General features: G+C 43.8%; 7 protein-coding genes across 7 annotated transcripts; 4 read left to right on the top strand and 3 right to left on the bottom strand.

Annotated features, from left to right (window-relative positions):
• The first annotated feature begins 163 nt into the window (after window positions 1–163).
• BO82DRAFT_320631 (NAD(P)-dependent alcohol dehydrogenase) lies at window positions 164–1670 on the top strand. Its single transcript, XM_025632717.1, has 3 exons — window positions 164–568; window positions 627–1423; window positions 1476–1670. The coding sequence occupies exons 1-3, from the start codon at window positions 379–381 to the stop codon at window positions 1620–1622; spliced, it is 1134 nt and encodes a 377-aa protein (XP_025487170.1). The 5' UTR covers window positions 164–378; the 3' UTR covers window positions 1623–1670.
• A 123-nt stretch (window positions 1671–1793) lies between these two features.
• On the bottom strand, window positions 1794–3551 carry BO82DRAFT_358626 (aldehyde dehydrogenase). Its single transcript, XM_025636346.1, has 4 exons — window positions 3042–3551; window positions 2584–2977; window positions 2083–2525; window positions 1794–2019 (listed from the first exon to the last, which is right to left on the bottom strand). Exons 1-4 carry the CDS (start codon window positions 3482–3484, stop codon window positions 1875–1877), a joined length of 1425 nt encoding a protein of 474 aa, XP_025487169.1. The 5' UTR covers window positions 3485–3551; the 3' UTR covers window positions 1794–1874.
• A 410-nt stretch (window positions 3552–3961) lies between these two features.
• BO82DRAFT_406579 (GFA family protein) lies at window positions 3962–4512 on the top strand (the record flags this gene model as incomplete). The annotated part of the gene is made up of 3 exons (XM_025639569.1): window positions 3962–4093; window positions 4152–4351; window positions 4407–4512. 3 exons carry the CDS (start codon window positions 3962–3964, stop codon window positions 4510–4512), a joined length of 438 nt encoding a protein of 145 aa, XP_025487168.1.
• A 411-nt stretch (window positions 4513–4923) lies between these two features.
• BO82DRAFT_395704 (cupin domain-containing protein) lies at window positions 4924–6204 on the top strand. The gene is made up of 3 exons (XM_025638800.1): window positions 4924–5198; window positions 5260–5575; window positions 5645–6204. Exons 1-3 carry the CDS (start codon window positions 4952–4954, stop codon window positions 6045–6047), a joined length of 966 nt encoding a protein of 321 aa, XP_025487167.1. The 5' UTR covers window positions 4924–4951; the 3' UTR covers window positions 6048–6204.
• Window positions 6205–6654: 450 nt separating this feature from the next.
• Window positions 6655–7963, bottom strand: BO82DRAFT_358623 (fumarylacetoacetate hydrolase family protein). The gene is made up of 4 exons (XM_025636345.1): window positions 7660–7963; window positions 7460–7593; window positions 7162–7362; window positions 6655–7101 (listed from the first exon to the last, which is right to left on the bottom strand). Exons 1-4 carry the CDS (start codon window positions 7913–7915, stop codon window positions 6826–6828), a joined length of 867 nt encoding a protein of 288 aa, XP_025487166.1. The 5' UTR covers window positions 7916–7963; the 3' UTR covers window positions 6655–6825.
• Window positions 7964–9176: 1213 nt separating this feature from the next.
• On the top strand, window positions 9177–10481 carry BO82DRAFT_358622 (NAD(P)-binding protein). The gene is made up of 4 exons (XM_025636344.1): window positions 9177–9434; window positions 9576–9809; window positions 9881–9955; window positions 10016–10481. The coding sequence occupies exons 1-4, from the start codon at window positions 9223–9225 to the stop codon at window positions 10434–10436; spliced, it is 942 nt and encodes a 313-aa protein (XP_025487165.1). The 5' UTR covers window positions 9177–9222; the 3' UTR covers window positions 10437–10481.
• Window positions 10482–10967: 486 nt separating this feature from the next.
• BO82DRAFT_191066 (NADH:flavin oxidoreductase/NADH oxidase) lies at window positions 10968–12647 on the bottom strand. The gene is made up of 2 exons (XM_025630520.1): window positions 12442–12647; window positions 10968–12388 (listed from the first exon to the last, which is right to left on the bottom strand). Exons 1-2 carry the CDS (start codon window positions 12610–12612, stop codon window positions 11294–11296), a joined length of 1266 nt encoding a protein of 421 aa, XP_025487164.1. The 5' UTR covers window positions 12613–12647; the 3' UTR covers window positions 10968–11293.
• Between the last annotated feature and the right edge of the window lie 2891 nt (window positions 12648–15538).

Raw genomic sequence — 15538 nt, 5'->3', positions numbered from 1 at the left:
GGAGAGTGTTCGGAAGGTGGAAGATGGAAAGAGTCCAGTGTGGATCGCGAGTAAGTTGTTCCGGGCCGTCCGAGGAATCCGAGGTTTCCGAGTTTTGATCGACACTTGTTAGAGCGTGAACTAAAATCTCTTTCCGCGTTAGCTTAGTTCATTGATAAGTGCTTTCTAAAGTGCCTCGGTAACGTATCTGGGGAAAAGATATCCCAGGACTTCTACTCGAGTCTATGACATTCATTATGACCTCAGGCTCTCATCCCAACTCTTGCGGATGTCGCTCGGGCCGCTGCGCTGCAAAATTGATTACAAGCTCACCAATTTGCTGCATTACCCACCTGAACCCGATTTCAATTTCCCTCCTACTCCCTTGGTTAGCCCGTCATGATTCAAGCAACAGCCTTTATTGTCTGCGAGAAACAAGCACCTTTCCAGCCGAAACAAGTCAAATTAAATGCCCTCCAAAGCAGGGAGGTTCTGGTTGATCTCAAGGCAACCGGTATCTGTCAAACTGATCTGGTTGTCCAGAGTGGAAAAATTCCAATCCCCTTCCCCGCCATCCTGGGCCATGAAGGTACGCTCGCTCCCTGATAGCTCTCTACGTTGGCTACGATAATAACAAGGAAGCCAAGGCGCCGGAGTGATTCGTGCCGTTGGCTCGGCCGTTACGGATTTCGTGGTTGGCGATCATGTGGTGCTTTCATATAATCATTGCACGACATGCTCTAGCTGCAGGTCTGGCAAGACATTTCAATGTTTGGAGATGCGAGAGCGTAATTTCGGCGGTCAGAGGGCAGACGGGTCGCAGACTGTCATATCCGACGACTCAAACCGCATCAGCACATGCTTCTTTGGTCAATCGGCATTTTGTAATCCAGCGGTGGTCCAGGAAGCGTGTTGTGTCAAAGTGGATAAGGACCTGCCCCTCTCCGTGCTCTGCTCCTTTGGATGCGGATTTCAAACCGGCACAGGATCTGTATTCAACGTGGTCCGGCCGGTCGAACGAAAAACACGGTCCCTCTTGGTGTTCGGCTTGGGAAGTGTTGGGGTGGCAGCAATTATTGCTGCGAAAATTCTTGCCGAAGATAACCCCGGCGTGCTGGACACCATTATTGCAGTGGATATCGTCGATGACAAGCTGAGCATAGCGCTGGAGCTTGGGGCAACGCATATAATCAATTCAGCCAAAGAAGATCTAAAGGGTCGCCTGGCGGAAATCAACAACGGCGAAGGGCTTGATGCGGCCATTGATTGCACGGGCGTGATTGCTGTGGTCAACTCGATGGTCAGTTTAGTGGGTGCTGGTGGAGTAGCGGTCACCGTTGGCGGACCACCGCCCGGTCTCAAGGCGTCTATCGACGTGTTCGACGTCTTGATCAACTGCAAAACATATCATGGATGTCATCAAGGCAATGCATATTCCAAGACTGTAAGTGATTGAAAATATATCAGCTTTACAGGTGTCCTAATGCGTCTTGCAGTTCATACCCTTTATGATTGATCTTTTCCGGATGGGACGCTTGCCCTTGGAGAGGTTGCAGAAGACTTACAAAGTTGCTGATATTAATTCTGCAGTCAGTGATATGAAAGCGGGGCGTGTTTGGAAGCCAGTGCTTCTCTGGAACTGACGTTTCATGTCGATCCGTTGAACAAAGCTTATGAGCAGAACAATTGTGGTGAACCATATGAAACAAATATTGCAGTTCCAAAATACTATCCTACAACAATCTAATCTTGGATAAAGATGAGCTTCTTTAGAGCCCGAGATAGTGGATTACTTTCCAAACTATTAACATGCTAAATAACCATTTTGAAATGGGCTCAAGTAAGGCTTTAGTTCTCATTGATTTACTTCTATGAAAGTGAAGAAATACGTTGGATTAATTCATCCAAGTAACAGACTTCGTCTTCAGAAACTCGTCTAGACCGTCAGCGCCTCCAAATCGACCATAACCGCTCGATTTCACTCCACCATGGGGCAGAACGGGCTCGTCGTGTATTGTCATTGAATTGATGTGAACTGCGCTGTGGGTTGAATCAGTGATTGCTCTATTCGGGTTTTAAAGTTAAGCATGAGGGAGATATTACCCTGTATCAAGCTCACGGGCGATGCTTAGCCCACGTCCCAGGTTCTCCGTGAAAATTGATGTGCTGAGGCCATAATCGGTGTCATTTGCCAATTGCAAAGCTTCCGAGTCACTGTCAACCACGAACAAGGATACCGTTGGGCCGAAAGATTCGCTATAATACATGTCCATGCTCACGGTGACCCCTTCAACGACAATTGGCCGCATGCCTGTTTTCGAATCCACCGGCGCATCAAGAGTACCAGTTAGGATTGTTGCACCCTTGGCTACAGCATCCTTGACCAGGCTCTTGTTCTTTTCCACAGGGACCGGACTGATAAGTGCGGGTGCTGGTTTATCGTCGCCGTAGATTGCGTTGATAAAGGATCTCAAGGCAGTGCGGAAATCGGCAATCACATTGCGATGCACAATGATGCGCTCGGTCGACATGCATACTTGTCCGGCCTGCGACGAGTTAGACTTATGAGCCGTCTTGCATTCCTAAAGAACCATGTGGTCTTACATGCATGAATGCACCTAATGTGCAGGCAACCGCTGCTTTCTCTAAGTTTGCATCATCCAATACTATGCAGCTTCCTTTTCCGCCCAGCTCAAGGACCACAGGTTTCAAATTTTCGCCTGCTGTCGCGGCGATAATACGCCCAACGGCGGTACTGCCGGTAAAACAAATTTTCTGAATCTCTGGCGCAGCAATGAGCGCCGTCGTGACTTTTGCCGCATCCTTAGTGCAGTGGACGAGGACATTCACACAACCGGCCGGAAGGCCAGCCTGACGAAACACGTCCCCAATAGCCCAATAAGACTTGGGAGCAAGCTCGGCACCTTTCAGAATCATGGTATTACCGGCCGCCACCGCCAGCGCCGCTTTGCGTACTCCAAGGATGAAGGGAGCGTTCCTGAATAACCCGTCGTCAGCACACCACTGGAATTGGCAAGAGAGGGATAGAAAATGGAAAATACCATGGCGCGATCCCCAGCATCACGCCATACGGCTCCTTGTAGACAATGGCAGTGGCATCCCCGGCCAGCATTGGCGAGTATCCATTGATACCTGAAACCTTCCCCGCGACATCGGTGACCAAATTGATTCCGGCCGTAATACCGAAATCAGCGAACTGCCTCTCTACACTCGTCTCTTCGATCACGTAACCTAAAAGTTCTTCACGGCGGTGCTCAAGGAGCTCGGCCACCCGCAAGAGCACCGCTCGTCGAACGGCTGGCTTCGACTTGGACCATGAGACAAAGGCAGATTGGGCCGATTTAACAGCTTTTTCAGCCTCAATGACAGACGCACTGCTAGCATGGTGGACTAATGCTCCAGTTCGCGGGTTTCTCACTTCAAAGGCTGACGCGGTCTGGACATCTTGATTATCGATGATGAGGGGGACGGTGGATGAACTCATGGTGGGTCTAACTGTTTAGCTCTTATAATACCTGACATGGTAGTCTCTTGCGGACCTAGTATGGAGGTGTTCACTTATAAGTCGGTGGTGACCGGAGGCGTGTTAGCATAAATTCCCTCAAATGGTGCTAGCGACCATTGGTCAATGCTGACGCTTCGATGACAAATTGCCCGTCGCTCGTATTGTCATCATTGACCTACTTTGCCAAGAACTTTTGTTAGTTCCAGCCATCTAGGTTGAGCCCGCAGTTCAGGACTCGACATGTCATGCCAATCGGATTCTCAGTCCCTTTCGGATTGCGCAGACGCACCCACTTCAATCCACCCTGAGAGGCACGGAAATTTCGGCAATTTCGGGAAACTCGCTCCCGATGCCTGGGATAGATGCCACTATATCAGGCCTGGATTTATTCGACGATTCCGCACTAGAAAGCATGGAAAGAGGCCACCGACCGCGAAATCAGAAGGATCCGAGAATATGGAAGGCGAGGTTTATCGAGGAAGCTGCCTGTGTAAGGCAGTGAGCTTCAGCGTCCGCGGCAGTCCCGAGAAGGTGTTTATTTGCTACTGCCAAGACTGTGTGAAGAATTCAGGGGCCCCGTACCAGCTCGTATGTATATACCTCCGTTCTCTCCCCACGACTAAACTCATTGACTCGTGGATCAAAGTGCGCCAAATTCCACCGAAGCCAGCTGCATTTCGAGGCCAACAGAGACGAAAATATCGGCACCTGGGTTGTCACTAAGACCAGCAGCGGAGCAGAGAAACATAAGAAATTTTGTGCAAAATGCGGCTGCACATTGTGGACAATTCCAATGAACCATGGGGGAGAACACCTTATCGTGCGCGCGGCCCTCGTTGATCACGGGTGAGTGCCGTACTTGCCTACCGAAATCCATTATCGAATACTAAAATCTCCTTAGACTGGAAACATTTTCGCCTCAAGCAGAATTCTTTGCCGGCTTGAGGCCGTCTTGGGTCAAGAGCCCGGACAATGTTAAATCATTTGCGACCATGCCTGGCCGCTGACCGATCTGTGTTTGTAGCTCAGGGCAGTAAGATGCGTACTCTTCTTTCTAATGTGATCCGTATTTTTCCTTCAATTAAATCGGAGAAGCAAAAGAACAATCGATCTAGAACCCTTAGCATGAATACGGTAGTTGATGTAGAACTTAGTTATTGTTACCGGAATTCACGGATACAACGGCTTGTCAAAGTCCCTCTCCCGAGCCACTCGGAACGCGCATGAGCGGCTTCTCCATCCCGTATTCCTGTAACTCACTTACAACCCCGCGAATTCCAGAAACAGCGGGTTTATTACGCAATACGTAGTGCCCCCACAGGAAGCGATCCGGACTACTATATACCTCCATGTTCCGGTACGTAGATAGAGGATAAAGACCAAACCTCTTCCAGATTATTCCTGAATATACCGGCCTTCCAGAGTACATCTAATCTCAAATACAAGATGACTTCGACTCCTTCGCAGACAATTGCTTCTTTGAAGGAAGAGCTTGAAGCATCCTCTCATGGCAACAATTATCAACCTCTCTGGACCGTTTTCGGGCAAATGGTGCCTCCCAAGCCCAATCCCCGCGCCGTGCCAGCTATTTGGCGTTATGATCAAATGAGGCCAGATCTGATGAAAGCCGGGGCCATTATCACCGCAGAGGAGGCCGAGAGACGAGTCCTGATGCTAGTAAATCCAAATATGGGTACAGTACCTCCTTGCCTCCGCGAAAACTCGGTTGTGCTACGTACTAAATCCACGATCAGATGCACCTCACACGACAGATACAATCTATGGCGGTCTACAACTCGTTCTTCCCGGGGAAACAGCCCCGGCACACAGGCATGTCGCGTTTGCCCTCCGCTTCATTATCGAAGGCAACGACGGGTTCACGGCAATTGAAGGCCAGAAAATTCGTATGGAAACAGGAGACGTGATTCTGACTCCCTCGTGGTGCTGGCACGATCATGGCAACGAGGGCAAGGACCCGATGATTTGGCTTGATGGCTTGGACTTACCGCTGTTTCAACGTTTCCCTGTCAACTTCGCTGAGGAATACACCGAGAGTCGTTATCCCGCCTTGTAAGTCACTCTACCGGCTCAGAGCACAAACATGGAACATGCTTGCCTGACCCAATTTCGAATTTAAAGAGACTCTGATGACAGCCCCATTCGCTTTCCCTGGAGAGACGTCGAGGCCGTGTTGGACGGCGCGCAACTCCCATATGCTGTTCATCATTACCAAAGTAAAGGAAAGAGTTACCTTTCGGATACAATCAGTGCACAGGCGGAGCGATTGAGTCCAGGCTATACCACAGTACCTTGCCGAGAGACTTGCTCATTTCTCTATCACGTAAAGAGCGGCGAGGGCGTCTCCAAGCTCACTACGGCAGACGGAAAGGAGCATGAGATCCAATGGAAAGCAAAGGACACATTTGCGGTACCCGCGTGGTGTCGCACTCAGCACACATGTTCTTCAGAAGAGCCAGCCTACCTATTTGCGATCAATGACCGTCCCATGTTGGAGTCATTAGGGTTCGTCAGACGAGACTAGAGTCCATCGCTGAATTTGCATCGGGAGCCTACTTTCTGGAGACTGATCACTACTGTCTGAGCCATCCTGGGGGTTTTTAAGTGCTATTAAACCAGGAGGAAAAGATGATGGTTTAGCAATCAAATACTTCTCAGTATTCTCATGGATCAAATTTGGTTTTCACATAGCCGTCTATCTTAGTCTTGTCATTTAAGCAGTCCAATCCGCAAACTTATGAATTCAGTCGATTTTTTTCTGCAATTGGAAATTCCTCTACCCGTTATTTCCTGCCTTCATCCTTATTGCTTGCCAAGAATGAAAATAGAGCCAACATGAATGGCCTCGTCAGTATCATCTACCATCAAGTTCACTTCAAAAAAAAAAACTCGATTTTTTCATAAAGTTGTTCTCAAAAGCTGGTCTATGGCAGGCATAATTGCAGCCAGAATGGGCTAATTTCAAGGATTACTACAGGCTTTTTTGAGTGTTACTACCGGTGTAATGAGACATCACACTACCGAAAGCACGCAGAGACTGCAGAAAGCCCACTAAAAGTGAGTCAACGTATTCAAAGTACTGAGGACTATTCGAAAGAATAGGGATGAGTGAGGTGCTTGAAATGAATGATCTCAATAACTGCAATACTGCAATAATTCCTAAAAATTGCTAAGGAACCCGAATCGGGAGGAATCAGGCAACGCCGGGAAGATGAGGTGGGAGGTGCTGACCCCCTTCTCGCTTTTCCGTATATGGAAGGCGGAAACACCCATCTCGTGCCTTCCCTGACAATACCTATCCATTACTCAAATGCCATAACGTTCTTCGTAGATCCAACACCCTCAATAATCACCTCCACCACGTCACCATTTTTGAGATAAGGGGGAGGGGTCATGCCCATGGCCACACCCGAGGGGGTACCGGTCATGATCACCGTGCCTTTTTCCAAAGTGGTTCCCTGGCTGAGAAAGCTGATCAGATGAGGGACATTGAAAAGTAAGTCATTAGTGTTCGTATCTTGGCGGACCTCGCCGTTGACGAGCGTCTGTAGGCGTAGATTATCGGCAGCACCGACGACCTATATTCTATTAGATTTCCCATCACTTCATGTGCATGAGGATGTAATGGGCAAAGGTACCTTAGGAGATACGAGCATAGGACTGACAGGGGCAAATTTATCGAAACCCTTGCTGAAACACCATTGGGGAACACCTCCGGCCTTGGTCGGATCTTTTTGCCAGCTTCGGCAGGACACGTCGTTGGCAGCGACATACCCGGCAATGTACTCCAGAGCCTTTTCCTTTGGAATATTCTTACCAGTTTTGCCAATCACAACAGTCTGTTTTGAAGATCCTTGGAGTCAGAGATTGATCTGCGGACATGCGGGGCAAAAGGAATGGTGATCAGGAGGAAGGAGGGCTTTTCGGACAACGCACCAGTTCGCCCTCATAGTCTACTGAGTCTTGAGCAATCTGGGGGATGGGAATATCCTCATTGTACGAAGCAATGGACGTGTTCGGCTTGATAAAAAGAGACGGATGAGGCGGTGGGGTGCGTCCACCCTCCTTGACTGGAATTAAGAGTTAGCCAAAATTTACTGGTACCAACTGGCCCCCTCCCCAAACTCCCCACTTACTGTGTGCCATATAGTTCAACCCCACACAACGGATGATAGGAACATCTTCTGGTCTGAGAACGCCCAGGATTTCCTTAACATGCAGGCGACGAGAACCTGGGGTGACAGAGAGTGGGCTGTCTCCCACAAATTCCTGGGCATAAAGGGTCCCGGCTAGGCATTCTTCTTCCAATTTCGTGACATCGTTGATCGCAGGTTCTCCAAAGCAGACCTTGCCGGTGGTATCAACGAAACGGATGAGGCGAGACCAAGACATCATGATAGCAAGAATCAATGAGTTGTAGCTTTTGATGTGTCCCTTGAGAATATGGAATAGATAGTCTTCTCCTACAGGGAGAACTATGTGTCATATATAAGAAATGATATTGGCGGGTATTTAGCGCAGCAACGAGACCATTGCTACTAAAATCCAGCCGAGCGTTCCGTCTCACTGGATATCGCGTAGTTTTGGTTACCGGAACCATGCTGGATCTACCGGACAGACCTGGTTCCGGTCATTCCGACCATTCCGATAACAGGTATTTCTGCTGCCGCTACTGTCAATGCAAATTTCCTTCGAACGATCTTGCATTAAAATTACAGCTTGTGTAAGCAGATTGCTGGACTGAATCGCCGGCAGATCAATATCATGGATTACCAACCGGTGACGATCATGGTAAGAATTTCCGAGTCGACCTGGCGCCGCCTGGAGCGGATCCAGAACAAACTCAAGCGCTTAATGTCCACCCATTCTAGGAGGATTATGTTCGCTTACGACTGTGGTGGCACTATTTAATACTGCTCTATCGTCACCTCAAGGGCCGTGCCGTGCCTGCATTCCGATTCAGCGTATAACTGGTTACAGTAATCTCTCAACCCAGCCATTGGGGAACAACCAGTTTCAGTCCGCCTGGTAGCCAGGGGTGATCAAAGTTCAACGGGATATTCAGACTGTGCTCCCCCGGATAGACAGAAAGCTGGATCTTTGCCCTTGAATCGAGAATCTGTGGTCTTTGCTAAAACAACAAGTCTATAAAAAGTATCAGGAATTGGAACGAGCAAGTGATACGGTTAAGACGTTGAATCATTTGATAGAGGCTGCAAAAGAGGCTTGACAAGAGATTCCCTGTAAGATAGTGGTTAGGCTATTTGAAATCATGCCTCACCGTATTCAGGCTGTTTTTGAGGCAAATGGCTGGTATACGAAGCATTAGATATTCTGTCGGCACAAATTTGATCAATCTAGTCCTAGATAGGAAATTTACTTTAAGCGGTGTGTATCCCTGGCTTCAAACTAATTTCCTCCCACTGTACCACGCAGACATCAGATTGGCAAACAGAAGCTTTAGGTTGAAATGTGGGTCCAGACAAACAAAGCAAACATCACAAACCTCATAGAGTAATCTTATGGATCCATCCGTTCCCCCGAATCCAATCACGACGTTTCCCTCAATGTAATACAAACAGTGTAAACAGCTCAAAGATCGCTATAATGGGTATATAGTACTTGTGCTTCGTCAACAGAAAGGAGAAATAATGTTGATGTCTTCTTCACAAATACAATATTCAATCCCTCGTCTCATCATGCATTACAATCGCATCGCCGTATATTCACACCGGGGCTGGGCCAGCTCCGCGATTGTCCAAGCTCTCATTGCATCAGGCGCTTACACCAAGGTCCTTTATCGGCCTGGTTCCGATATCTCTAGCCTCCCTAGCACTGTTAGCACTGTGGAGATTGACGTGGCTGATCAGTCAGCTGTCATTGATGCACTCAAGGATATCGATATCGTCATGTAAGTTTGAGAATATTTCTCAGATTGTGTATAGGCCGACAACAAGTCTGAGAATTTCTCTTTCGACGCATTATTATACTTGTTTCCCCTTCTTTTCTCATCGCTGTGCTCCTTTATCTGAGATGTCTCTCTTCAAAATAGCTCTCTCGTTGGCCATGAAGGCGTTCTTCGACAACTTCAGCTTGTCTCGGCCATTGCCAAAACCAATGTGCAGCTGTTCGTGCCCTCAGATCTAGCCGCCCGGTATGACGAGCAAGGCATGCGTATCCCTGTCAACAACAATAAGGGTATGGTGGAGGCAGCTGCACAGGCTGCAGGCATTCCTACAACAGTGGTTTTGCCGGGCAACTTTGCCGAGTTTGCCTTGGCCACAAGGTATCAAACAGATCGGTCTTCATCATATTGTCTGCTTGTTCCTACTAGGCTAATCCTCGCCCTTCTGATAGAGCAATGGGTGTGGATATCGTCAACAACAGAATTATTTTCACAGGTCATAGTGCTACTCACCCTGTCAATCTTTGGTAACTTCCTTCTCCCTTGCCTCACCGTCCTATCTGCAATTTTCTAAACATCGTCTTTAGCACAAGATCCTACGTGGCAGCCGCGTACGCATCTATTTTTGCTTCGACTTCGATCGACCGACTCAAAAACCGTACACTAGCCTTGGCAGAGCTGCGTCCAACCGGAAATGATATAGCTGCAGCCTTGTCGGAGAAATTCGGCGCAGCGAGCCTTACTACCTCGGAGTCTATCCCCTCAATTAATGCAAAGATTGAGGCAGCTCTGGACACAGGCAAGGGCTTTGCCTTGCCATACTACTGTCGCAAGATCTGGGGAACTGGACAGCAGGCGAACATGGTTGGATCCGACGTGTGGGACGATCCAAAACTAGCCAAAGCCTCGCTGCAGGAGCTGCTGGTCGAGGGCAAGTTGCAAGACTATCGTGAGCCACCGCCAGGTGTAAATGAATTCTTTGCGACTTGGTATGAGTCGTGTCAGTAGCTCTGAGTCATTACTAAGCCCAATTAACTGCTCTTGTTGTCCGCGGGCTACTTTCTTAGGTCTCAAGTCCCTTATATATAATTCCTATATCTTTATTAGACTTCATCTTTATAGCCTCCACTTTCCAGTTATGCCTGTCTTCCGTGCTTAAATGCGGCGGATCTTGTGGAGTACAATCTGGTGCTTGGTATATAGAATTCAATTGACCTTAGCATTTATTCAAGATGATAGATTTCGATGCCATTCCTCCTTCCAACTTCGATGATGAGACATTGGATGCGACTACTACAATCTATTTCAGACGGCCAACCAACCACATGACTCGTACTCAGACCTCGTTGAAATTCCTTTCATGACGCTCTCTGGCGGCTCGTATAACGATAACTAGATTGAAAAACGATACTTTCATTGAGCCGTCATGCGAAGAAACACTGAGAAAGACCAAAAATTGAAGAGGTTGTGAATACTGTTTCAAATATGTTGAAAGCAATTGGCTTTTGTCTAAAATGATTTTATAAGCTAGTATATACCCTCTTTATTATAATAGTTTCTGGTGTGTGAGCAGAAAAGGACATTCTGATCACGAGTTCGGGAAGGGTTCTATTTCTGATACTCCGTACACGAATCGGACATGTCTGCCTATGTCGATGTATTTGTATATTATGTAAAACACTAATTTCAATTTTAGCCTTTATTCTCGGGTGTGATGAGAGCGCAGAGTTAGGTATTCAGTCTTACCAGGCAGGAAGCTCTGTACAGCGTGCAAATTGGCGGTGAGCAGCTTAAGCCAATCAGAGCCGGTATTGTTTTGAGAATCTAGCAGCGTCTTATCGACTCTCCACACCGCTGTGCTCAGTCTATTCGAAGATTGAGTCCTTATAGGCAGAGGGATCGATGTACGGTCCGCCACCACGACGGGTAAAGCCCCATCGAATCTGACTAGCCATAGCAATCTCGGTATCCACATGCTGCGCAAAAGTCCAGGCCAAGCTGGGATCCTTTTGAAACCCACGACCAACTAATATAATATCCAGGCCCTCTCTTTCCAGAAGTTCGTTGGCCTGACGGCCGTTGGTGATACTACCAACGGTCGATACAAGAAGCTTGTCACCAATACTTTTCTTAACAGCAACAGCAAAAGGCGCCTGGAAGGCAGGCCCAGATTTAATATTCTGCGCCGCGTGCACGCCCCCGCTGCTAATATCGATTAGATCAACAGCACCCTGACGTGCTAATTCCTGGGCAAAGCAAACAGTATCCTCAATGCACCAGCTTTTCTCGGGAAAAACCTCCTCGAGCCAGTCAGAGGCAGAGATTCGTAGGAAGATCGGCATCTCTGGCCCGACAGTATCACGGGTCAGCTGGGCAATCTCAAGAGACAGCCGAATACGATTCTCAAAGCTGCCGCCATATTGGTCGGTGCGATTGTTGACAGAGGGTGATAAAAAGGTCGATAATAAATAGCCATGAGCATTGTGGATTTCAAGAAAGTCAACACCAGCATTTACCGCCCGTTTGATAGCTGCAACCCAGTCGGACTTGAACTGCTCAATATCGGCCAGTGTCATGGCTTTGGGTTGCGGGAAGGCATCAGAATAGGGGATTGTGCTGGGGCCTAAAACGCGGTCCGGCCAGCCGCCCACGGCCTTTGTCGCCACCATCGGCTTTGATACCAGTGGTGCCACGGTACTGGCCTTACGGCCGGCGTGATTCAACTGTACACCAATTTTCTGGTTCTGGCTATGCACGAATTCGATGACTTGGCGCATAGGCTCAATCTGTGAGTCCTTCCAGAGACCCACATCTTGCGGCGAAATGCGACCCTCGGCCTGTACCGCAGTGGCCTCGATAATCAAGAAGCCAGGACCTCGCTGAGCAATTGAGCCTAAGTGCGCAATATGGTAAGGCGTCATGTGACCATCCTGGGCACTGTATTGACAGAGGGGTGCCAGCTGAGCAGATCAATCAATATTAGAATATGCAGCAGGGAAAGATAAAGACATACTCCAAGGCGGTTCTGGAAAGTAACACCACGGATGACCAAGGGCTGAAAAAGCTTGGGCACGGGCTTACCGCTTGTCTGGGGCTCTGCGGCCGTTCCTGCGGGAGGGTCTTGGGCTGGTGTAAAGTAGGAAACGTTCGGAGCAGGTGCAACAGCGACGTTAGGAAAAGACATGATGGCTTGGTTATTATGGAATTTGGGGGACAATTGGAGGTCTGCTGTTCCAGACACCATTGCAGACCTTTATAAGAGGGCAGTCAAGACTAGTCGCAAACTTGATTTGTAATCTAGAGTGATGTAGTTAGTAAGCGAGTCGGCCACCTCATCAACCACCACCATACCCTTAAAACTGCCTTTATACAGAAATCAATTTCTCCACTAAACATGTCTCAATTAGTAAAAAAATCGGTATAACACAAAGGTAGGCTTTCTTTTACAGTTAAAGCTATTTAAAAAGGCTAAATTTATTTAATTCGCAGTACTGCAGCAGCTTATAATATTTTACATTCAACTTGTCAAAATTATTTAAATAAAATTAAATATCATAAAAAGACACACGCTAATTAATATAAACTAACTTTTCTAGAAAAGGAATTACTTATTAAAGAGATTATATTACTAGATTAACGCGGCGCACCTCTAAGGCAAGTTTATATTTATAAAGGCTAGTGTTATGGGACCAAGGCCCTGTTATAGAGCTCAGCTTCAGGCACCAGTTGGCACCTGAGGCCTTGCATACTAAGTACTAAACTAGCACTAGCTTAGTGTATATATAAAAGAATTTTGTACAAACAGGTAAAATAGCTCCTCAGCTATTTCTTCTTATTTAAAGGCATGTTTTAATTAGCACAATCCATCTATCCTATAACATTAGAAATAGTTTATTAAAAAGCCCTAGACAGAGCCCAACTAGGTATATAAATAGAATAGAATAGAACTAAAAGAATTATTAAAATAATAAAATAAATAGATTAGAAAGAACTGCGGCTAACTGCAGTATCTGCAGCTATATATAATAATATACAACTTTTTTTATAGAAGCTAATTAGCCTCTATATAGAAATAGCAAAATAAAAACTAGCTTTTAAAAAGTAGATAAATAAATTATAAAGTTATAATATAACTTTTATTATTAATAGTAAATCAGAGAAAAACCTCTTACAGTAATTATATAAACCAAACTACAGATCCTACTTTTAATATCTTAATATAAAATTATTTAACAGGAAAGATAAGTGCAACTATAAACTATTTAAACTAAATATATATATAAAGCTTATAATAAACAGAAACTGCTATTCTATTAGATTAAAATAAGTTTTTTATATTTATAATAGACTATGTAGATATACAGTATAACAGATTCTTCTTTAGATTAAATTTTAAAATATAAAAATAGTATAATTAGAGGATATACTTACAGTAATAGATAAAGTATTTAGAGATTTTAATATATAATAAAAAGCTTTAAACTGGGTTAATATAATAAAATAAGAAAGAATAGAACTGGAAGAATTTTAAAATAACTTTAATAAAACTCTGCTATAGGTAGGAGGATATAATTAATTAGATAAATAAAAAAAGGCCATACTAAATACTACAGTAAACTAAAGGCTTATAAAAAATTAGTTGGAATTTTTTAAAAATATATATATAAAAAAATTGCAACTAACTACACCGCATAAACTATAATTTTAATAAAATATTTTTTTTTTAAAAAAAGCTATATTAAAACTATACTGGTATAATATAAACTAAGTTTTAAACTAATAAAGTAGAAACCTACTTAGATAGCTGCTGTATAGTAAGAAAAATACTATTTTTACTTAATAACCAACAACCCCTAGAAACAGGCTTAATAGGTAATGTTTAGTAAAATATAAAAAAAATATAAAGTAAATTACTGTTTTTATTATAGATAAAATAAATATTTTATCTGCTAATATTTTTTAAAACCTATTATATAACTAATAAATATAGCCGCAGCTATACCCATCTTTTAGTAATAAAAAAAATAGTATTTTTTATTAGATAAAGACTCCGACTTAGGAAAAAAGAAAGTCTAGTATAAAATTATATATCTAAATAAAAATTACTGGACAAAACTAAAAGAAAATAGAAAAGTTTTAAAAAAAAATATATAGTTGTATATTTTTTTTTAGTAGAGGCTATTTTAAACCTTACTATAACTGCCTGTATTTTTATTAATTTAGAATATCTAATCTATAGTATTATAAGTAAAATATTTACTAAAGTAAATAGCCTGTTAACTATTAGTATTAATTTAAGGCTGGTATAAGAAATCTTAGGTAATAAAGTACTAATCCACTTTATTATACAGATAAAAATAAATATAAGATCCTATACTAAGAAAGAAGTATACTTTTATATAATATTTAATAATCTTAGATATAATCTAATTCTAGAGAAAAGCTGGCTGTTCTATTATAATAGTATTCTAAAACTGGGCTGAGAATAATTATTTCTATATATAACTAAAATAAGACTAAGGGATCTACTATATTTATAATATATAAATCTAAAACTTTAGCTAATTATAAAAATAGGATTTAGAGACTATTTATAGAAAAAATCTAAAAGAAGTATAAAAGTATTTACAGTCTTACTTACTAATATTTAAAAAGTATTTTAAACTAAAAAGGCAGTTAATTTATATATAATACTTTTTAAATACTATTAGGACTTTCTGCCTTTTTTTTAACTAAAGAATATAGAGAAACTACTGCTATACTAGGAAAAAGATATTAACCATAAAATTAAATTTATATATTAGAATAAAACAAAGCTAGAAGTTTTATAAGGCTTTTTTTATAATATATTTTAAAAAGAACTAACAGTCCTATAGTCTGAACTGACTAAACTATTAGAAAAAAACTTTATATAAGTTAGTTACTTCTCAGCGGCAGCCCTAGTACTCTTTATATAAAAGCTAAAAAAAGAATTAAGATTCTGTATAGATTATTAAGTATTTAATATAAGTATAAATAGAGTGGATTTTGGTTGAAAAACAGGTTAAAAACCAAGCTCTTAAAATCTGTATTTGAATATATATTCTATTGTATATTTATGTTTTCAAAAT

This window comes from Aspergillus uvarum, assembly GCF_003184745.1.
Source record: "Aspergillus uvarum CBS 121591 unplaced genomic scaffold BO82scaffold_74, whole genome shotgun sequence".
In the NCBI taxonomy this organism is placed as follows: domain Eukaryota; kingdom Fungi; phylum Ascomycota; class Eurotiomycetes; order Eurotiales; family Aspergillaceae; genus Aspergillus; species Aspergillus uvarum.
The sequence above is the reverse complement of the archived record's forward strand: the minus strand, read 5'-3'. Positions and strand labels throughout refer to the sequence as shown.